Here is an 18119-nt window from a genome sequence, read left to right as displayed (position 1 = left end):
AACAGTATGTAAGGATTCCCTTTTCTCCATGTCCTCACCAACACTCGTTATCCTTTGTCTTTTTGATAATAACCATCCTAATAGGTATGAGATGGTATCTCATTGTGAATTTCATTTGCATTTATATTCAACTTTTAACAAAGGAGAAAAACCATAAGCTAATTCCAATTGGTACAGAAAAAATATTTGACAAAATTCATCATACGTTCATAATTAAAAACTGTTTACACACTTGGAATAGAGAATTCCTTGACCTAATAAAGGGCATTAAGAGGGGAAGAAAAAACACAAACTTACATGTAACTTCATTCAATGGTGAAAGAACACTTTCCCCCTAAAATAGGGAACAAAAGGATATCCTCTCACCAGTTTTATATCATATTCTAGAAAATTCAAGTAAGTAGAATAAGGAAAGAAAAAGAAATAAAATGAATACAGATGAGATAAAGTAAAACTCTCTTCACAGAGGACATAATTGTTCAAAATATGAAGTATTTAGGGATAAATTTAGAAAAATATGTCTCTACAACCTGTACATTGAAAAATGTAAACAATCCTAAGAAAAATTAAAGGAAACCTAAATATATGGAGAGATAGATAATTTTCATGGTTCAGAATTCAATATTTAAAAGATGTTATTTTGCCTATAGATTTAGTGTATCCCCAGTCAAAATACTAGCGGGCTTTTCCTTTTTAAAATTAATACACTTATCCTAAATTTTATATTAAAATGTAAAGAATCTAAGGACCTAAAACACTTCTTTTTTTCTTTTCAAGTTTTTATTTAAATTCCAGTTAGTTAACATACAGTATAATATTAGTTTCATGTGTCGAATTTAATGATTCACCACTTACATACAACATCTAGTGCTCATCACAGCAAGAGCAGTCCTTAATCCCCATCAGCTATTTGACCCATCCCCCTGCCCACCTCCCCTCCAGGAGCCATCAATTTATTCTCTGTAGTTAAGAGTTTGTTTCTTGGTTTATCTCTCTCTTTTTTTTCTTTGTTTGTTTCTTAAATTTCACATATGAGTGAAATCATATAGTATTTGTTTTTCTCTGACTGACTTATTTCACTTAGTGTAATACTCTCTAGCTCCATCCATACTGTGGCAAATGTCAAAACTTCATTATTTTTTTATGGCTGAGTAATATTCCACTGTCTCTCTCCCCCCCCCCCCTCTATATATATATACCACATCTTCTCTATCCATTCATCAGTCGAAGGACATTTGGGCTCTTTCCATAATTAGGCTATTGTTGATAATGCTGCTATAAACAGTGGGGTGCATGTGTCCTTTTGAATCAGTATTTCTGTATCCTTTTGGTAAATACCTAGCAGTGCAATTGCTGGATTGTAGGGTAGCTCTATTCTTAACTTTTTGAGGAACCTCCATACTGTCTAAAACACTTTTTAAAAAGATCAAGGTTGGAGGATTTAACGTTAAAAAGCTACATTTTCCAAAACAATTTAATACCCCTATAAGGATACATATAAAATTAATGGAATCAAGCTGAGAGTTCCAGAAGTATTCCTACCCTTATATGGTCAGTTGAGTTTTCAATAGGAAAAGGAAATTCTTTTTAACAACTAGTGTTAAGTAGTTGGATATCGGTATGAAAAAACCAAACTTCGATCTTTACCTCACATCGTCTCTAAAAACTTAACTTGAAATTGATCACAGACCTAAATGTGAAAGTTAAAACTTCTAGAAGAAAACATTGGACAAAATCTTTCTATTAAGAGAGAGTCAAAGAATTAGGTAGGACACCACATGTAAAAGAAAAAATATGATAAATTGGACTTTACCAAAATTTTTTAAATTCCCCTTTTTAATAGATAACATTTAGCAAATGAAAAGAAAGATGAGGAGGAAATTTACAATACATATCTGACATAGAGCTTATATCCAGAGTAAAGAACAGAGTAAAGAACTCTTACAATCTAATAATAGGACAAACATCAGAATTTGAAAAGAAGATATGTAATGTCAGTAGTTACCAAGGGATGCAAATTAAAACCATAGTGAAATGCCACTACATAACACTGACTGGTTAGAATTTAAAAGAATGATGATATAAAGTGTTAATGAGGATGTAAAGTACCTGAAACTTTCATAAATGTTAGGCTGAAGTGTAAATGGTATGGTACAACTACTTTGGAAAACATTTTATTAATTCTTTATAAATTTAAACATACACATACCCTATAATCCAGAAATTCTGTTGGATATTAACCCAGAGATATAAAAACATAGGTCTACCCAAACACGCGTACCCAAAGTTTTCATAGCAGCTTTATTCATAAAAGCCCAAAATTAAAAGCTTCCCAAACACCCAACAAAAAGTGAGTGGATAAACACACTGTCATTTTTCTATACAGTGGAATACTATGCAGCAATAAAAAGAATGAACTGCTGCTATGCTCATTGTACTTGTTTTTCATTGCTCCGTATCTGTATTACCACACACTTAGTTTAAAACACTACATATTTATCATCTCCCAGTTCCAGGCACAGTCTAGGTGGGTTCTCTACTTAGGGTCTCACAGGCTGCAATCAAGGTGTTGGCCAGGGCTGCTTTCTCATCTGGAAGTGTGAGTGTGGAAGGATCCACTTTCCCACATGTGTGGTTATCTGCAGCATTCATTTCTTTGCAATTGTAGGACTGTGAGGCTTTAGTTTTTCACTTCATGCTGGCCAGAGGTCACCCTAAGCTCTGAGAGGTCACTGGCAGTTTCTTGCCACATAGGATCCTCCAACATGGCCACTTTCCCCCTTACAGCCAGCAAGGGAGAGGCTCCAGCAAAATGGATGCTGTAATCCTACCTAACATAATTATGCACTCATAGACATCCCATCACCTTTATCATAGTTAGAAGTAAGTCACAGGGCCTGCCTTCACTCAAGGGGAAGAGCCCACACAAAGGTGTAGACATCAAGAGATGGGGGTTGTGGAGCCTACCTTAAGAGTCTGTTCTCCAGACACAGTTACATGGATGAACTTTAACAACATTATGTTGAGTAAAGTAAGTTAGATGCAAAAGAGTACGTACTGTAAAATTCCATTTATATGAAATTGTAGGTAAGGCAGAACTAATCAACAGTGACAGAAAGTGTAGCACTAATTAGGGGCTGTGGATGGATTAGGGTGGGTGTTTGCATGTGGTCAGACATTAGGCAACCTATGGGAATGATGGAAGTGTTCTCTATACTGATTGTGGTGCTGGTTAGAAGGTTGTATACATTTTTCAGAATTTATGGAATTGCACACTTATAATGGTTTCACTGTATTGTTTATAAATTATATCTCAATAAAGTAGATTAAGAAAAAAGAACAGTAATCATCATGAGCATCACAAAATATTTAACTCAAATATGCCAACTAAACTAACAATATCATTAAGATATGCCCAAGGGTAAGTAATCAGAAAGTGACTCATTTCATAATATATCATTTGAAGAATTTTCACAGTTAAAAAATATGGATTCTTATTTTTATAGTTTTTTATAATGTGTACACACCCAGAACTGGCAAAGATCATTTTTTAGGAGATGAGGCTTTATTATAGGGTCATATTTTTCTTGAGTGAAGTAAACAACACATATCTCTAATGTAATATCTTTTGGATGCAGTCTGTTGACAAGCTTTCTGTAATTTTTGTTCCGAATGGTCACCTTACTGACCCTAGCGATAAATGTCTCATTTAACTTAACCCCAATTGGTACCTCTTCTGAAAGTGTGCTAGCCATTTCCAGTGCTTATGGAAATTTGAAGAGTGTATGCTTCATGAAATATTTTCCTGCTTGCTTCTTCTAGTCTCTTTTAGTGATTAATGGGAGCTTTAATTTGCATGCTCACTTTTATGCTTATTATAGTGTGTTATGTTCCAATAAGAGTATTAAAGTTCAATGAAAATCTCATGCATACTGATGAGAATGCAAATGAACATTGATGAAAGAATGCTAGGATCTTATGGCATAAACTGTCCAGTTATCTTGCTAAATTCTACTCAAACAATGGTTACATTATAATGAAGACTGATACAGAATCCGCCATACAGATATAATTAGCAATGGCAAAATCATTATATAATTTATAATTGGATAGAGGTTCAGTTCCAGATTGTTATGGGATAAAAAAAAGAAATGTAATGATTTGATATTAATGCTTATTTTTATTCCTTCCTCTTCCTAACCTTTGCCAACCTTCAGCAGGATATTTCCTTTGTTGCATACAGTAACTGGAAAGTTAGGGAAGATTATATAAATGAGTGATCACATTGAATATTTCCAGCTGTAGCCTTTATTGGATACATAGCAGTAAATGGGCATCAGCCATCATCTCAAGAACATTTCAAGTATCTGGTTATTGTAGCATTATACAAATTTATCTCAGCAATTGCATTTATTTATCTAGATAAAACAAAGATCTTTTTCCTCGAGCCATTTAAACAAACTAAGGAATTTCTGTATCTTTCCTGAGAGAATAGTGTGTCCCGTAAGGGTGACTATTCTAGGCAGTTCTTAATACATTATCTGAGTTATATGGCATTCTTCCGTGCATGAATTTTATAAACTTATACAAAACTAGTAAACTTTAGAAAACACATATCAGAGTTATTCAATCTATTTATTTACATTGGGATTTTTAAAAATTATTGAGATTCTATTGAAGTATTTTTCTAACCTTACCCAAAACCTGAAAATGATGTTTTATAGACTCATCCATAATACAGATTGTTGTTGTAAGTTGTTTTTCTCATGGTAATAGTAAGCATGCATTGTGCCATTACACTTCTTCAGCATGATCTCATGCCAACAGCAGGTGTTCACAAACTCTCAAATACATGGTATTCATTAGTAAAAAGTGTAATAGTTAATAATGATTTTTATTTTAGATAATATGAAAGTGTTTTTGAATCAAGACAGATAGTTATTGCTACAAGGCTTTACTTAATGGTAGGCCTAGTACAGGGGTTGGCAAACTTTCTTTAAAGAGCCAGGTGACAAATATGTTGGGCTTTGTGGGGTCTACTGTTTTTGTTACAGCTACTCAACTCTGCTGAGGTAGCATGAAAGCAGCTATAGATAATACGTAAACAAATGAGTGTAGCTGTGTTCCAATAAAACCTTATTTACTGACACTGAAATTTGAATTGTATATAATTTTCATGTGTCATGAAATATTGTTCTTCATTTGATATTTTTTTTCAACCATTTAAAAATGTAAAAAACAAGCCGTGGGTTGAATTTGGCTTGCAGGCTGTATAGTTTGCCGACCACGCCCTAGCAGTTGATTTTTCTGAATTAACTTTCCAATCTAATTTAAAACTAAAGATTTACTGCTTAAAACCTTTTAGAGGTATATGGGTCATGTTGAATTATTTTAAAAGAAGCGTCTGTCCTAGGAAAAAAAAATCCATAAATAAAGTTAAGTAACTTATTTTGACCATAAAGAGGCAGTTGAAAATTCCATAAAGCACTTATTTCCTTGATTGCACAGAGGAGTCTTACTGTTGCTAAGCTGGATTTTCTAACACAGGCAAAAGTTCCATTACAACAAATATTCATATAGAAGTATTTTATGGTGGACATATTCATTCAACAGCTGTATTAAGTACCTGTTGTTTGGAGGCATTTAGGTGGTAGAAACATAAATATCCCATGGATGCTTCTTGCCCCTGACAACCTTACAAGCCTATCAGGGAATATAAAATCTGTACAAGTTGTGGCTAGAAATGGACCACATAGGAGTGGAAGCTAAGGAGAAAGAGAATGCAGAGAAGAACAGTAGGGGGAGAAACTCAAAAGTAGGAGTAGAGAAGGTTAAAATGCTGGGACTATATTAAAAATACATTTATGGTATCAGTGCAAGGCCTGCAGTTGAATGTTGCTGTCTGTACCCCAACAGCCATTCAGTACTGGGCTTGTCATGAGGACAGTTCCTGGTGCTATGACTTGAATGACAGAAGGCAGGCTGATGGAGCTGGTCCAAGGAGAAGGGAGCTGGTGAGCAGACAGAGCTCAGGTTTTAGAGCCAGTTGAACAAGGGCTTGATTCCCAGGCTGTTACCCACCAATTATGTGAGTTTAGGCAGATTGCTTAATCTTTCTGAACTTCAGTTTCCCAATCTGTAAAATGGGGCCAGTAATTCTTATTTTTCTGACATGTAATTAAGGTGATGACCTATTCCTCCTAGTTTTGTGTTCTTTGCTTGTTGCTTACTGAAATTTGAGAGGCTGCTTAGTAGGACATGGATAGCTTTTGGAGCTAGAGACAGGGTCAAATCTGGACTCACATGCCACCAGTACTACTTAATGTATAAATTTGAGAAAGTTATAATTTCTCTATTTTTTTTTAAAGATTTTATTTATTTATTTGACAGAGATAGAGACAGCCAGCGAGAGAGGGAACACAAGCAGGGGGAGTGGGAGAGGAAGAAGCAGGCTCACAGTGGAGGAGCCTGATGTGGGGCTCGATCCCATAACGCCGGGATCACACCCTGAGCCGAAGGCAGACGCTTAACCGCTGTGCCACCCAGGCGCCCCTATAATTTCTCTATTAAATAAGGATACCTCACAATTTTGTAATGAAAACTAAATCTAAATGAAAGTGATCAAACAGTTTTCTACTTTTTAAAGACCAAATTCCTAAAGTATATTTTCTCACAGTTTTCGATCTGTCCCCATAGGCCAGGAAGAAATTATCGATCTTAGTGTTTTTGAGTTTGTTATAAAAAAATATAGGTTAATGGAATAATAGTGATAATGATAGTATTAACTTAGAATTTTTTTTTAAGATTTTATTTATTTATTCGACAGAGATAGAGAGAGCCAGCGAGAGAGGGAACACAAGCAGGGGGAGTGGGAGAGGAAGAAGCAGGCTCATAGCGGAGGAGCTTGATGTGGGGCTCGATCCCAGAATGCTGGGATCACGCCCTGAGCCGAAGTCAGACGCTTAACCGCTGTGCCACCCAGGCGCCCCAGTATTTTTTTTTTATTTTAATGATTTTTTTATTATATTATGTTAGTCACCATACAGTACATCCCTGGTTTCCGATGTAAGCCTCGATGATTCATTAGTTGTGTATAACACCCAGTGCACCATGCAATACGTGCCCTCCTTACTACCCATCACTGGTCTATCCCATTCCCCCACCCCCCTCCCCTCTAAAGTCCTCAGTTTGTTTCTCATAGTCCATAGTCTCTCATGTTTCATTCCCCCTTCTGATTACCCCCCCTTTCTTTATCCCTTTCTTCCCCTACTGATCATCCTAGTTCTTACGTTCTATAGATGAGAGAAATCATATGATAGTTGTCTTTCTCTGCTTGACTTATTTCACTTAGCATTATCTCCTCCAGTGCCGTCCATGTTGCAGCAAATGTTGAGAACTCGTTCTTTCTGATAGCTGAGTAATATTCCATTGTATATACGGACCACAACTTCTTAATCCAGTCATCTGTTGAAGGGCATCTCGGCTCCTTCCACGATTTAGCTGTTGTGGACATTGCTGCTATGAACATTGGGGTGCATATGGCCCTTCTCTTCACTACGTCTGTATCTTTGGGGTAAATACCCAGTAGTGCAATGGCTGGATCATAGGGTAGCTCAATTTTTAACTTTTAAGGGACCTCCACACTGTTTTCCAGAGTGGCTGTACCTTGCATTCCCACCAACAATGGTAGGGATCCCCTTTCTCCACATCCTCTCCAACAATTGCTGTTTCTTGCCTTGTCAATTTTTGCCATTCTTACTGGCATAAGGTGGTATCTCAATGTGGTTTTGATTTGAATTTCTCTGATGGCTAATGATTTTGAACATCTTTCCATGTGTCTGTTAGCCATTTGTATGTCTTCATTGAAAAAGTGTCTGTCATATCTTCTGCCCGTTTTTTGATTTGGTTATTTGTTTCTCGTGTATTGAGTTTGAGAAGCTCTTTGTAGATCTTGGATACCAGCCTTTTAGCTATAGTTTCATTTACAAATATCTTCTCCCATTCTGTGGGTTTCCTCTTTGTTTTGATGTTTCCTTGGCTGTGCAGAAGCTTTTTATTCGATCAAGTCCCACAAGTTCAGTTTATCTTTTGTTTCTCTTGCCTTTCTGATGATGTCCCAAAAGTTCATTTTTTCTTTTGTTTCCCTTGCCTTTGTGAAAAAGGTTGCTTTGGCCGATGTTGTAGAGGTTGCTGCCTATGCCGTCCTCTAGTATTTTGATGGATTCCTGTCTCACATCGAGGTCCTTCGTCCATTTGGAGTTTATCTCTTGCCAGGCGCCCCAGTATTAACTTAGACTTAATGCTTACTGTATGCCAGACTCTGAGCTAAGAATTTATAGATATCATTTAACTTTCATGACAACGCTACAATGTAGATGCTTTTATAATTTATATTTTACAGATAGGAAATCTGATTTTTAGAAAATTAAGTAGCTTCCCCCAAGTGACACAGCTAGTAAGTGATGGAACTGGGATTTGAACCCAGAAAATCTGATTCTACTCTCCTACATGATGTACTGTATGTCTTCCGTGTGATTGTGATACACTTCCCTAGAGGCACCTGCCCCACTTCCTTTCTATTGCTATAAAGCATCAGGCACTCAGTTGAATTCAGACGATTATGAGGTCTGATTTTAGATATGGACTGTCCCCTCTTTAACAAACTCCCTATGCTATTGTATTTTTTTTTTATAACATCACGACCTGACATCGTATGTTTGTGTGTTTGTTTTCTGTTCCCCTTCACTAGTATAAGTGTTTCAGGAAAGGAGGAAATTCATGTTTAGTTCCTTCTTATATGCCCAGTGCCTTAAACAGCATGTAACAGGTGCTAATAAATATTTGTTTCACGCATGAATGAATACAGTATTTGTGCAAATGATCAAAAACTTACATTTAAGTGTCATTTTTCTTTCTAGCTTGGATTAGAAAAACAAGAAAGACTCCACCTACTATGGAGGTAAGAATACAGAATGAAAATATTCAAATAGCATGTTTTTATAATGCTGTGTTTCTGAATTAGAAGTTTACATAAAGCCTTGGAATAGATATTATGCATCTTCCCAGAGTGTTAATTTTACTCCACAGAAAACAATTTAAAACAGCTTTATAATAAAATAAATGCACAAGTTGTGGAGTATAACATGAAATTCATATGAATTTTTAAATGAAATAAGAAAAATGCAATACAAAACAAAAATACATTTTAGAAAGTTCAGACTTAGAGCAGTTTGCATCAAGACATTTTGCTGGTTCCTGGGAACTATGTTCTGGTATGGGTGCTTGGTGGAAAAGTCTGAGAAACACTGAACCTCATGGTCCTGTTCAAATCATGATCTGCTTATTTTGCCCTTAACTTTATAGCAAACAAAAAATTTTATAATTTTATATACATTTAACTCTGTCAAGTATCTGAAGAAACTTTGAAATATACAATTAGCATGTAACATATAACACTCAGTAATTAATAATTGAATTTTTATTTTAAACTTTAAAAACATAGTTTTGGTAGTATGCAGAATAAAAAGTATAGCAATGCTGTGGTGTGTTTATATTTTTAAAACATATTTCATAATTTTTATTTTAAAACAATAGCATAAAGTGTTCTAAAATTATTTTGTAAGAAGTAAATGTATTTCGTAAGAGGAAAATTTCCAAATTCATTAGTGTACTGCCTATTCCTTTTCTTCTATGTAGGACTTCCCTCTTGTTTTCTCTCCCCTCTTCCATCACTACTACAACCCTGATGACGACAGAAATGGGCTCCAACACTCAGGCCCCACTTGTTGAGAGATAGGGTACTGCAGGGCAGAATTCGTGATGCCCATAAATTGGCATACTTATGCTCCATTTCTCCTGTACTGACCCCATCAACGTTTGTCAGGCCAGGGTCTGAATGAGTGCATCTCTAAGCCCATTTCTAGCTTTGTATGTTGCTTCCACTTTGGCCCTGCCCTACTCTTGTCAGATCCTTCTTTCTAATATCAGTGAACTTGGAATTAAAAGGAAGAAAAATCATTGTGATCCAAGATTCAGAAGCATCCTCAGTGGTGGTAGGAATCATCGAGGAGCTTTCTGAAGTCCCCTTCTCTTGACCATAATAAGAGCTCCTATTCTCAGGACTAAAGAAGTTTCTTCTATTCTTACAACTTTAAAAGCCTTCTTCCATGGAAACATTGATATGGTTGTCCCTCTTTTTGTGATCTTCACAGTTGCTTTTGCGTAATGCCTATATCAGTTCATTAGAAACAACCTCCTAATCTTACATGCCTGTTAAAACTAGTTTTCAAGATGTTACCAATCATTCAAGCTCTCTACTTTTTTCCAAAGTCTCTTAGTGAACTCCCACCCCAAAGAGACTTTTGTCCCTTTCACCTTTACACAATGGCTAAAGGCCAGCCAGTAATGCTTAAAATGCCATTTACAGTAGCATCAGAACATAAAATACCCTGATATAAATTAAGCAAAATATATGCAAGGCATGTACACTTAAAACTACAGAATGCTGGTGAGAGAAATTGAAGAAGACCTAAATTAATGGAGAGAAATATCTGTTCGTGGGTAGGAATATTTAATATTGCTGAGATGTTAATTCTTCCAAATTGATCTGCAGCAGAAAGTCTTACACTTTACCGTGCATCAGCACCAGCAGGAAGGCTTGTTAAAACACAGATTGCAGGGTCCAAGCCCTAGAGTTTTTGATCCACTAGGTCTAGGGTAAGGCCTGAATGTTTTCATTTATAACAAGTTCCTTGCTAATGCTGATGCTACTGGTCCATATTTTATGAACCACTGATGTAGAGAGTCAACCAAATAAAAATCCTATTAAAATCCCATCAGACTTGTAGAAATCAAGGTGTATATGAATTCTAAAATGTATTTGAAAATGCAAAGGCCCTAAAGTAGCTGAAAGCAATCATGAAAGGGGAGATAAAAATTAGAGGACTTCTACTGGCATTAAGACTTACTCTACAGTAATTACTATAGTAATCAAGACAGTGTGGTACTGGCATAGGGATATATAAATAAGTAAATGGAAAAGAATAGAGGATCCAGAAGTAGACATTATACAGCCAATTGGCTTTTGACAGTAGCACCAAAGGAGCACAATTAAAAATGAAAAGTCTTTTCAACAAATGGTGCTAGATCTTAACTTAATATCCATGAGGGAAAAAAATAAACCTTGATGCCTACCTGATATCATGTACCAGTATTAATGTAAGGTGGAGCACAGACTAAACATAAAAGCTAAAACTTAGAATTCTTCTAGAAGAAAACATAGTGGAATATCTTCACAACTTTGAGGTAGGCAGGACATAGAAAGCACTATCCAGAAGGGAGAAACATTGATGAATTAAACTTAATCAAAATTAAAAACTAAGCTTATCCAAAGAACATTAAGAAAGCAATGAACAAGGAGAAAATAATCACAATCCATACATTTGACAAAGAACTCGTATCCAGACTATATAAACACCTCAACTCAATGATTTAAAAGAAAAAAAAAAAAAACAAGGCTAATAAAAATTGAGTAAAAATCTTGAACAGTCACTTCATAAGATACAAGAATGATCACTAAGCATGTGAAAAGACACTCCCCATGTCTAGTTGTCAGGGAAACCACAACGAGATGTATTACACTGCACACCCATGAAAAGAGTGAAAATTCAGAAGATTAACAATAGCTATAACTAGAGCAACCATACCTTTCATGCAGTGATGGTTGTTGTGAAAGTCATACAACCACATCCAAAAACTGGCTGTTTGTTATAAAATCAAACACACAACTACCCTATGACCCCACATTTTTTTTCTTGGCCTCTTTGAAGGCTTGAAGGAATAAATTTTTAGGCACACTTCTTGGGAAACTGTAGCCGAAAGGTCTCATTGTTTGGCAGACCATGCGAGGCCTCCTGATACGTGCCCAGCCCAGCTTTCTTACTTTCCCCCTTACACTTGGTGTACCCACTTTCCTCTCCGAGGAACTTCTTGCTGTTTCTCAGGTTTACTGTCTTTCCCCTCCCTCATTAGCTGGCACGCTTCTGCTCCTGCTGAATTCCCTTTAAAATTCTTTCATGCTTTCCTCAGCTGTTTTCTCAACTTTTTGTCTCATCGAGTTAAGCACTCCTTTCTGGATATAACTATACTGCCTTGTACAGCTGTACAGCCCTCTGAGTTCAGTATTATCACTCTTTGTTTTGTTCATCTGTCTTTCTGACTGTATTGTGAGCTATATGGCACAAGGATTATGTCTCATTTGTTTGTATGTCACAAGGCACCTAACACAGAGCCTGATTCATTATTAGATAGGCTTTTGTTGACAGAATTGGAAATCTCAGTGCTATGTCAGTATATTACATGGTTTCCAGGACAGAGTTTGAATTTCCGAAAGCCAACCAGAAAATGACCCTGTAAAACTGAACATAATTTGAAGGTGAACGCTGGCTGTCCTGCTATCCTAGAAATCCACATTTTACTGCAGGTTGCCAATATAGTACAGCACCTGTTCATCAGTGTGGTACAAGTTGAATTAACATGTCATAAAATTAATGAGGTAGACTTTTCCTAGTGGTGACTATATTCCATTAGAAATCACGTATAGCAAATATTTTAAATATTGCTTCTCCTTTCATACTGACGAAAGAGTAGGAAACAAAAAGTTTTTCATTTTAAAAAGTAAATATACTGCCAAGTATTGACAAAAATACATGACTCAGCAATAGGTTTACAGACAGTAGAATAAAGCTATAATGATAGACCTCATCTACTTCATTTTTAATGAAGTAGAAAATGGAAGAGGAAAGAGGAAATTATGAAAACTAATGAAAAAGGAAGAGGAAATTCTAGAAACCAGTAGAAAATGGAGTTGGAGATGGTGATGCTGTAAACAGAAGGTTGGGATGGCATAGGATAATACTTCACAGTAACTTGTTTACTTGACCGTGTTCTAAGACCTGAGCTGGAAGCTCCAAACTCGCTTTTGTCCACGTCCAAGGTGATTTGGCTCTAAAAGATATCACAATGACTAAATGACATGTGAGTTTGAATTAGTTGCCAGAATTTCAGTATATTAATTTACAATAGAAATTCAGTCGGCAGAGGGAAAAAAAACAGGTTACCATACTCTGGTGAGTATGGCATTAGGATAAGGGGAGTTAAGTAAAATAAATGTTTAATTGCATCAGGCCTAAAACTGCCTGTTGTGTCCATCCCCAAATAGGGATAATCTGACCCATAGGAATGGAAATATTTAAATAGAATTGGCCACAGTTCCCAACATCTGTCTGAATCCTAGGAATAACCTTATGATTTGGAGTAGAAAAAATTGCACATGTTGGTTGAGGCTGCCAGGGACACACTGTACGAATTACCAGCGTTTGTCTCTATGATTGTCTTTTTTTCCTTGCTTCCCCATTCTGACTGACATACTGTTTCTTTGGCTCATACAGTAGTTATATTATGATCAAATGTTGCTGGCCCTGCAGCTGTTCTTTCACTTATTCTTTTCACATCTCTGTTCTGGCCTTACAGTTTCACTTTCAGCGAGGAATCTTATTTCTGAGTTCTTGAGGTCCTATTTCACCATTGTCTCCAAGTAACTGACAACTACGGATTGAGTTCTCAGTGCCCAGTATTATTATGTTCATTTTGTAAGTTACAGAATTGAAATGTCTTAAAATGGATATTTTTGCATATGGAACCTCACTTTCCTGCTACCTTAAATTACAAAGATGGGGTGTATGTTCTTGTGGAAAAACAGTCCCCTACCTCAAACCTCACACTATCACTTCTGGTTATACAGTGGAAATGGGTGAGAAGATTGCAGCATGCCGGTTTGCTGGGTTACGGCATCATTCATTAAAGATGAATGAACTAGAGCTGTATCAGTGGGGATAAATCTCAGAAACATGATGTCAAGCCAAAAGAGCAAGTTACAGAAGATTTCATACAATATGATACCATTTCTATAGAGTTTGAAAGCAAGGAAAGATTAACGGACCTTAAAGCAAAGTTAGCAAGTTAAACTATGAATTTACTTACCTTTTCAAGCCTAATGAAAACGACAGCAAAGGGATTTATTTTAAAAATCATAAACCTACAAGGTTAAAGTAATTAAAGAGGCAAAAACAGCAACATTGTTTTGGAAGCTGGAAAGTAGATGAACAGGTGGTAACAGATTTAGCAAAATTGAGAATGTCTTCTAATCTGGCAGAGAAGAAAGCCCAGAAGCAACCTGGTTTACATCACAGACCCCATTGAATGCTCAGTAATTGGCAGTGCCAGGAAATTCTAAAAGTGGAGTTGAGGCTGGTGCTAAAAACATAACTCGGTTGAAAATCTGTTTAAGAAGCAATTAGATGCTAACCAATAAATTGTAGGCGAAATAGTAGAGTTGGAAAAATCACCATTTTTCAGTGATCATTGTAATAGCTTCTTCAGGGAATAATCATTAGTGTGTACCAAAACCATTGGGGCAGATTTTATTGGGAAACAGGATATTTACATGATCTCAAGGTATCTCCCTACAGAATACGTATTAATTACAAAGCGGGGAGAAACATACGTTTATAGTAGATAAATCCAGTGGATACCACCTTAACCAAGTGGTCAAAACTTGTATCAAGTAGAGCAACTTGACATCGTGTGTGCCCCGTCGTATAATGCACTGAGAATCAGACAATATTCATGTCATATTTCTTAAAATGCACAATCTTTATCTAATCATCAGGAAAGAACCGGAAAACCTAAATTGGAACACATTTCAGGTCATGTCAGTGTTATGAACAACAAAGACAGACTGATCAACGTGACAACTAAATGTAATATGTGACCCTGGATTGGGGCGGGTGGGGTACTTAGCTATAAAGGACAGTATTGGGGTAATTAGTAAAGTTTGAATATGAACCGTATATTAAATAATAGTACAATCTCAGGGTTAAGTCTCCTGAAGAAAAGAGAAGGATGCTGTTCAATTCTCTTTGTGAAAGTTTGAAAACCCAGCAACTTCTCTACCCAACTGAGAACTGGGAGTTTATATATGTAAAAGGAAAAGCAATATCCAGACAAATTTGAGGGAAGAGGCACCAATCTGAAAATAAGGGTGGTTGAATGAACATATACTTACTGAACTTAACAAGTGAGGTTGAATTATACATAAGTACCTGGAAAATACACAGAATTTACTTATTATTTCCAAGGAAAACAAAGCTTAGGTAGGAAAAAAGAAAAATAATCCTGGTATACTAGATAACTTAGTTATAGTGTCTATTCCTAATCATATAAATAGTGAATATTGATATACAACTATATTGAGAGTATTAAGTCTCAAGAAGGATGAGGTAAGTCCTCATTTTCAATAGTAAGTTAATACACAGTGCTTAAATTTAAAAATAAAGAAATACTAACATACTAATGTTATTTTTTTTAAGGTTTTATTTATTTATTTGACAGAGAGAGAGAGCACAAGCAGGGGGAGCTGCAGGCAGAGGGAGAGGGAGAAGCAGACTCCCTGCTGAGCAGGGAGCCCAATGCAGGGCTCAATCCTAGGACCCTGGGCTCATGACCAGAGCCAAAGGCAGATGCTTAACCCTCTGAGCCACCCAGGCACCACACGAATGTTATTTGGATATTGTGGCGGGATCAGGAGCAGTCTCCTTTATAGCTGTCAAGCGTTTTTGTGACTCCCTTGTTTGGCCTGTGCCATAACCATAGACATCAAGTGAAAACATATAAAGTAGTTGTTTTGGGGGAGAGAGAACTATTTTTCATAATAAGATTTGTAGAACAATTTGGCCTCACAAGTTATGTGAATATGTAATTTTGATTTAGAGAGAAGATTCTTAAAAAACACATACACAGCGCTGTAGATGAGAGGTAGCAGAGTTGTTCTCCAGAGTACCAGCAAGTGAATGTTTCAGGCCTTGTGAGACACAGTGTTGTCGCTCATATTGAACTCTGCCGTGGTAGTGTGAATGCAGTTGCAGTGGGCAGTACGTGAACAGGCGAGTGTGGCTGTGTGCAGTGTAACTTTATTCACAAAAAAGGTGGTGGGTAGATACTGGTTTGCCAACCCCTGCTGTTGAGGAGTGGCTTTCAAATTGGGATGCCTCTACCGCTGAAAACACAAAGACTTTCAGTGGGATATGCAGGTATGGATAGCTTTAAAGACATTAATTTCCATATTCTCTCTTTCCATATGTCGTCCTTCCTAAAAATGATCTGCCTGAGATCTCTTTCTGGTCTGCCAGTTCTCCTTTCTGATGGCTTTCATAATCATCTGTCTCCCACTTTTGAAAGGAAAGCTTACCCCTTGTCCATCCTAAATCTTTCTCTGGTGCATTGCCTTGGGGTTTAAAAATCTCCAGGGCACCAAACAGAGACTATTGGAGAGTGAATTTCTCCTGAGGGAGAGTCTCTTGAGACTAAAGCAGAGAAAGCTTCAGTAAAATTACTGAAGGGGGCACACATTATTTTAGCCAGGTGACAAACTCATGGCAAGGATCCATGCCTTATAGTTTCCCTGTCTACCTAGCTAGCTATCCATTTATTTCTTAAAATTAAAATCCACAAGTGAGAAAGTTGTCATGGGGACACATAATAATACATTTATTTGAATTTAAAAATTAAGTTAGACTTTTTCAGACAGAGAGTATGTCACATTTGGCTGATTGGGTTTGACAATGAGGATGGTCTTTGCCAATTAAGTTATATGGTTATATTTTCCACAGATTGAATAAGTTAAACTGCTCCAAGGTTTTGACAAAAAACGTACTTAAAGGACGTATTCAATGTGCAATAAACCGGAAAATACATCCTTTGCCATTATTTAAGTGTCAACTTAAATGTGCAAGATGGGTACATAGTTTTCAAAAGTCTTAAGAGGTACGTGTGCCAAAAAATGTAGGAAATCACTGCTACCGTTGTTTATGGATATATAAAGGTGTAGTAAAAGTTTTAAAAACATGCATGAAAATGATAGACAAGCAATTGAGGGTAGTTACTACCTCTGGGGAAGGAGAATGTTGGGGAAGGGGTCACAGAGTGTTTTATTGATCATATCTGTAGTATTTTATTTCTTAAGCTGGATCATGATCATATCTGTAGTGTTTTATCGGTGGTGTTTTATTTCTTAAGTTGGTTATAGCTGTAGTGTTTTGTTTCTTTAGCTGGTTGGTGGACATATGGGTGTATATAATATCATTAACTATATTTATACACTTGAAATATTTCATTAAAAAAGAATACAATGAAACCTTGTAATCCTGTATTTTAAGAGAACATGCTGGGTCCCTGATACAAAAATAAGATATTTAGAATAAACTGAAAACTGAAATACTTGAAATTCTAAAAATACTAAAAACACTTAAGGAGTTATCATAGCAATATGCGTAAGAAGGAATCAGTGTGTTGGCGTGCCTAGGTGGCTCAGTCGGTTAAAACTTCTGCCTGCGTCTCAGATCATAAGCTTCTGCCTTCAGCTCAGATCATGATTCCAGGGTCCTGGGATGGAGTCATCCCGCTCTCTGCTCAGTGGGGAGTCTGCTTCTCCCTCTCCTTCTGCCCTTCCCCCCTCTTCCTATGTTATCTCTCTCACTCTCTCTCTCAAACAAACAAACAAACAAATAAATAAATAAAACCTTTAAAAAGAAAACAAGCAATGTGGCTTAGTTTTTGGAATTCCTTATTAAAACCTTAATGCTTATGAATTTCTATTATTCATTCAATTACTTATTAAGCACCTGGTATGTGCTTATTAGCTACCACAATTTCCTTGTAGACCTCTTTTGTATATACCAACCTGTCCTAGATATCAAAACTCTGTTAAATTATGTTTAGATTCTGTTTTTAGTATTTTATTTCTTCTGCAAAAGTGAATTAGTCTGATTAATCTTTAAGGTTGCAAGGAAAAAACATATTACCTTCAGAAATTTTATCTTATTACAAGTTTACACAGGAGCATTATGTCTTCGGTTTTGCAGTCATTCCGGGATTTGGTTTCCAAGACTAGAAAGGATATATCCTTGAGCTTGATCAACATCCCATTCTTTAGCCACCTACTAGCATTTCTTCCTCCCTGAAGATGTGTCTGGATGGGTTTACCACCATCCACAATGAAAAGT

The 18119-nt window shown here is 36.4% G+C and overlaps 1 protein-coding gene across 1 annotated transcript in view; it reads left to right on the top strand.

The window, feature by feature from the left end:
- Positions 1 to 18119, top strand: part of NDUFAF2 (NADH:ubiquinone oxidoreductase complex assembly factor 2) — a 147829-nt gene that overhangs the window by 96641 nt on the left and 33069 nt on the right. The window contains exon 3 of the mRNA XM_008691386.2: positions 8919 to 8959. Within this exon, the coding sequence (XP_008689608.1) occupies positions 8919 to 8959 (41 nt within the window). The remainder of the gene's footprint in view (positions 1 to 8918; positions 8960 to 18119) is intronic.

Source organism: Ursus maritimus, unplaced genomic scaffold (genome assembly GCF_017311325.1).
Source record: "Ursus maritimus isolate PB19 unplaced genomic scaffold, ASM1731132v1 scaffold_5, whole genome shotgun sequence".
Lineage (NCBI taxonomy): Eukaryota > Metazoa > Chordata > Mammalia > Carnivora > Ursidae > Ursus > Ursus maritimus.
The sequence above is the reverse complement of the archived record's forward strand: the minus strand, read 5'-3'. Positions and strand labels throughout refer to the sequence as shown.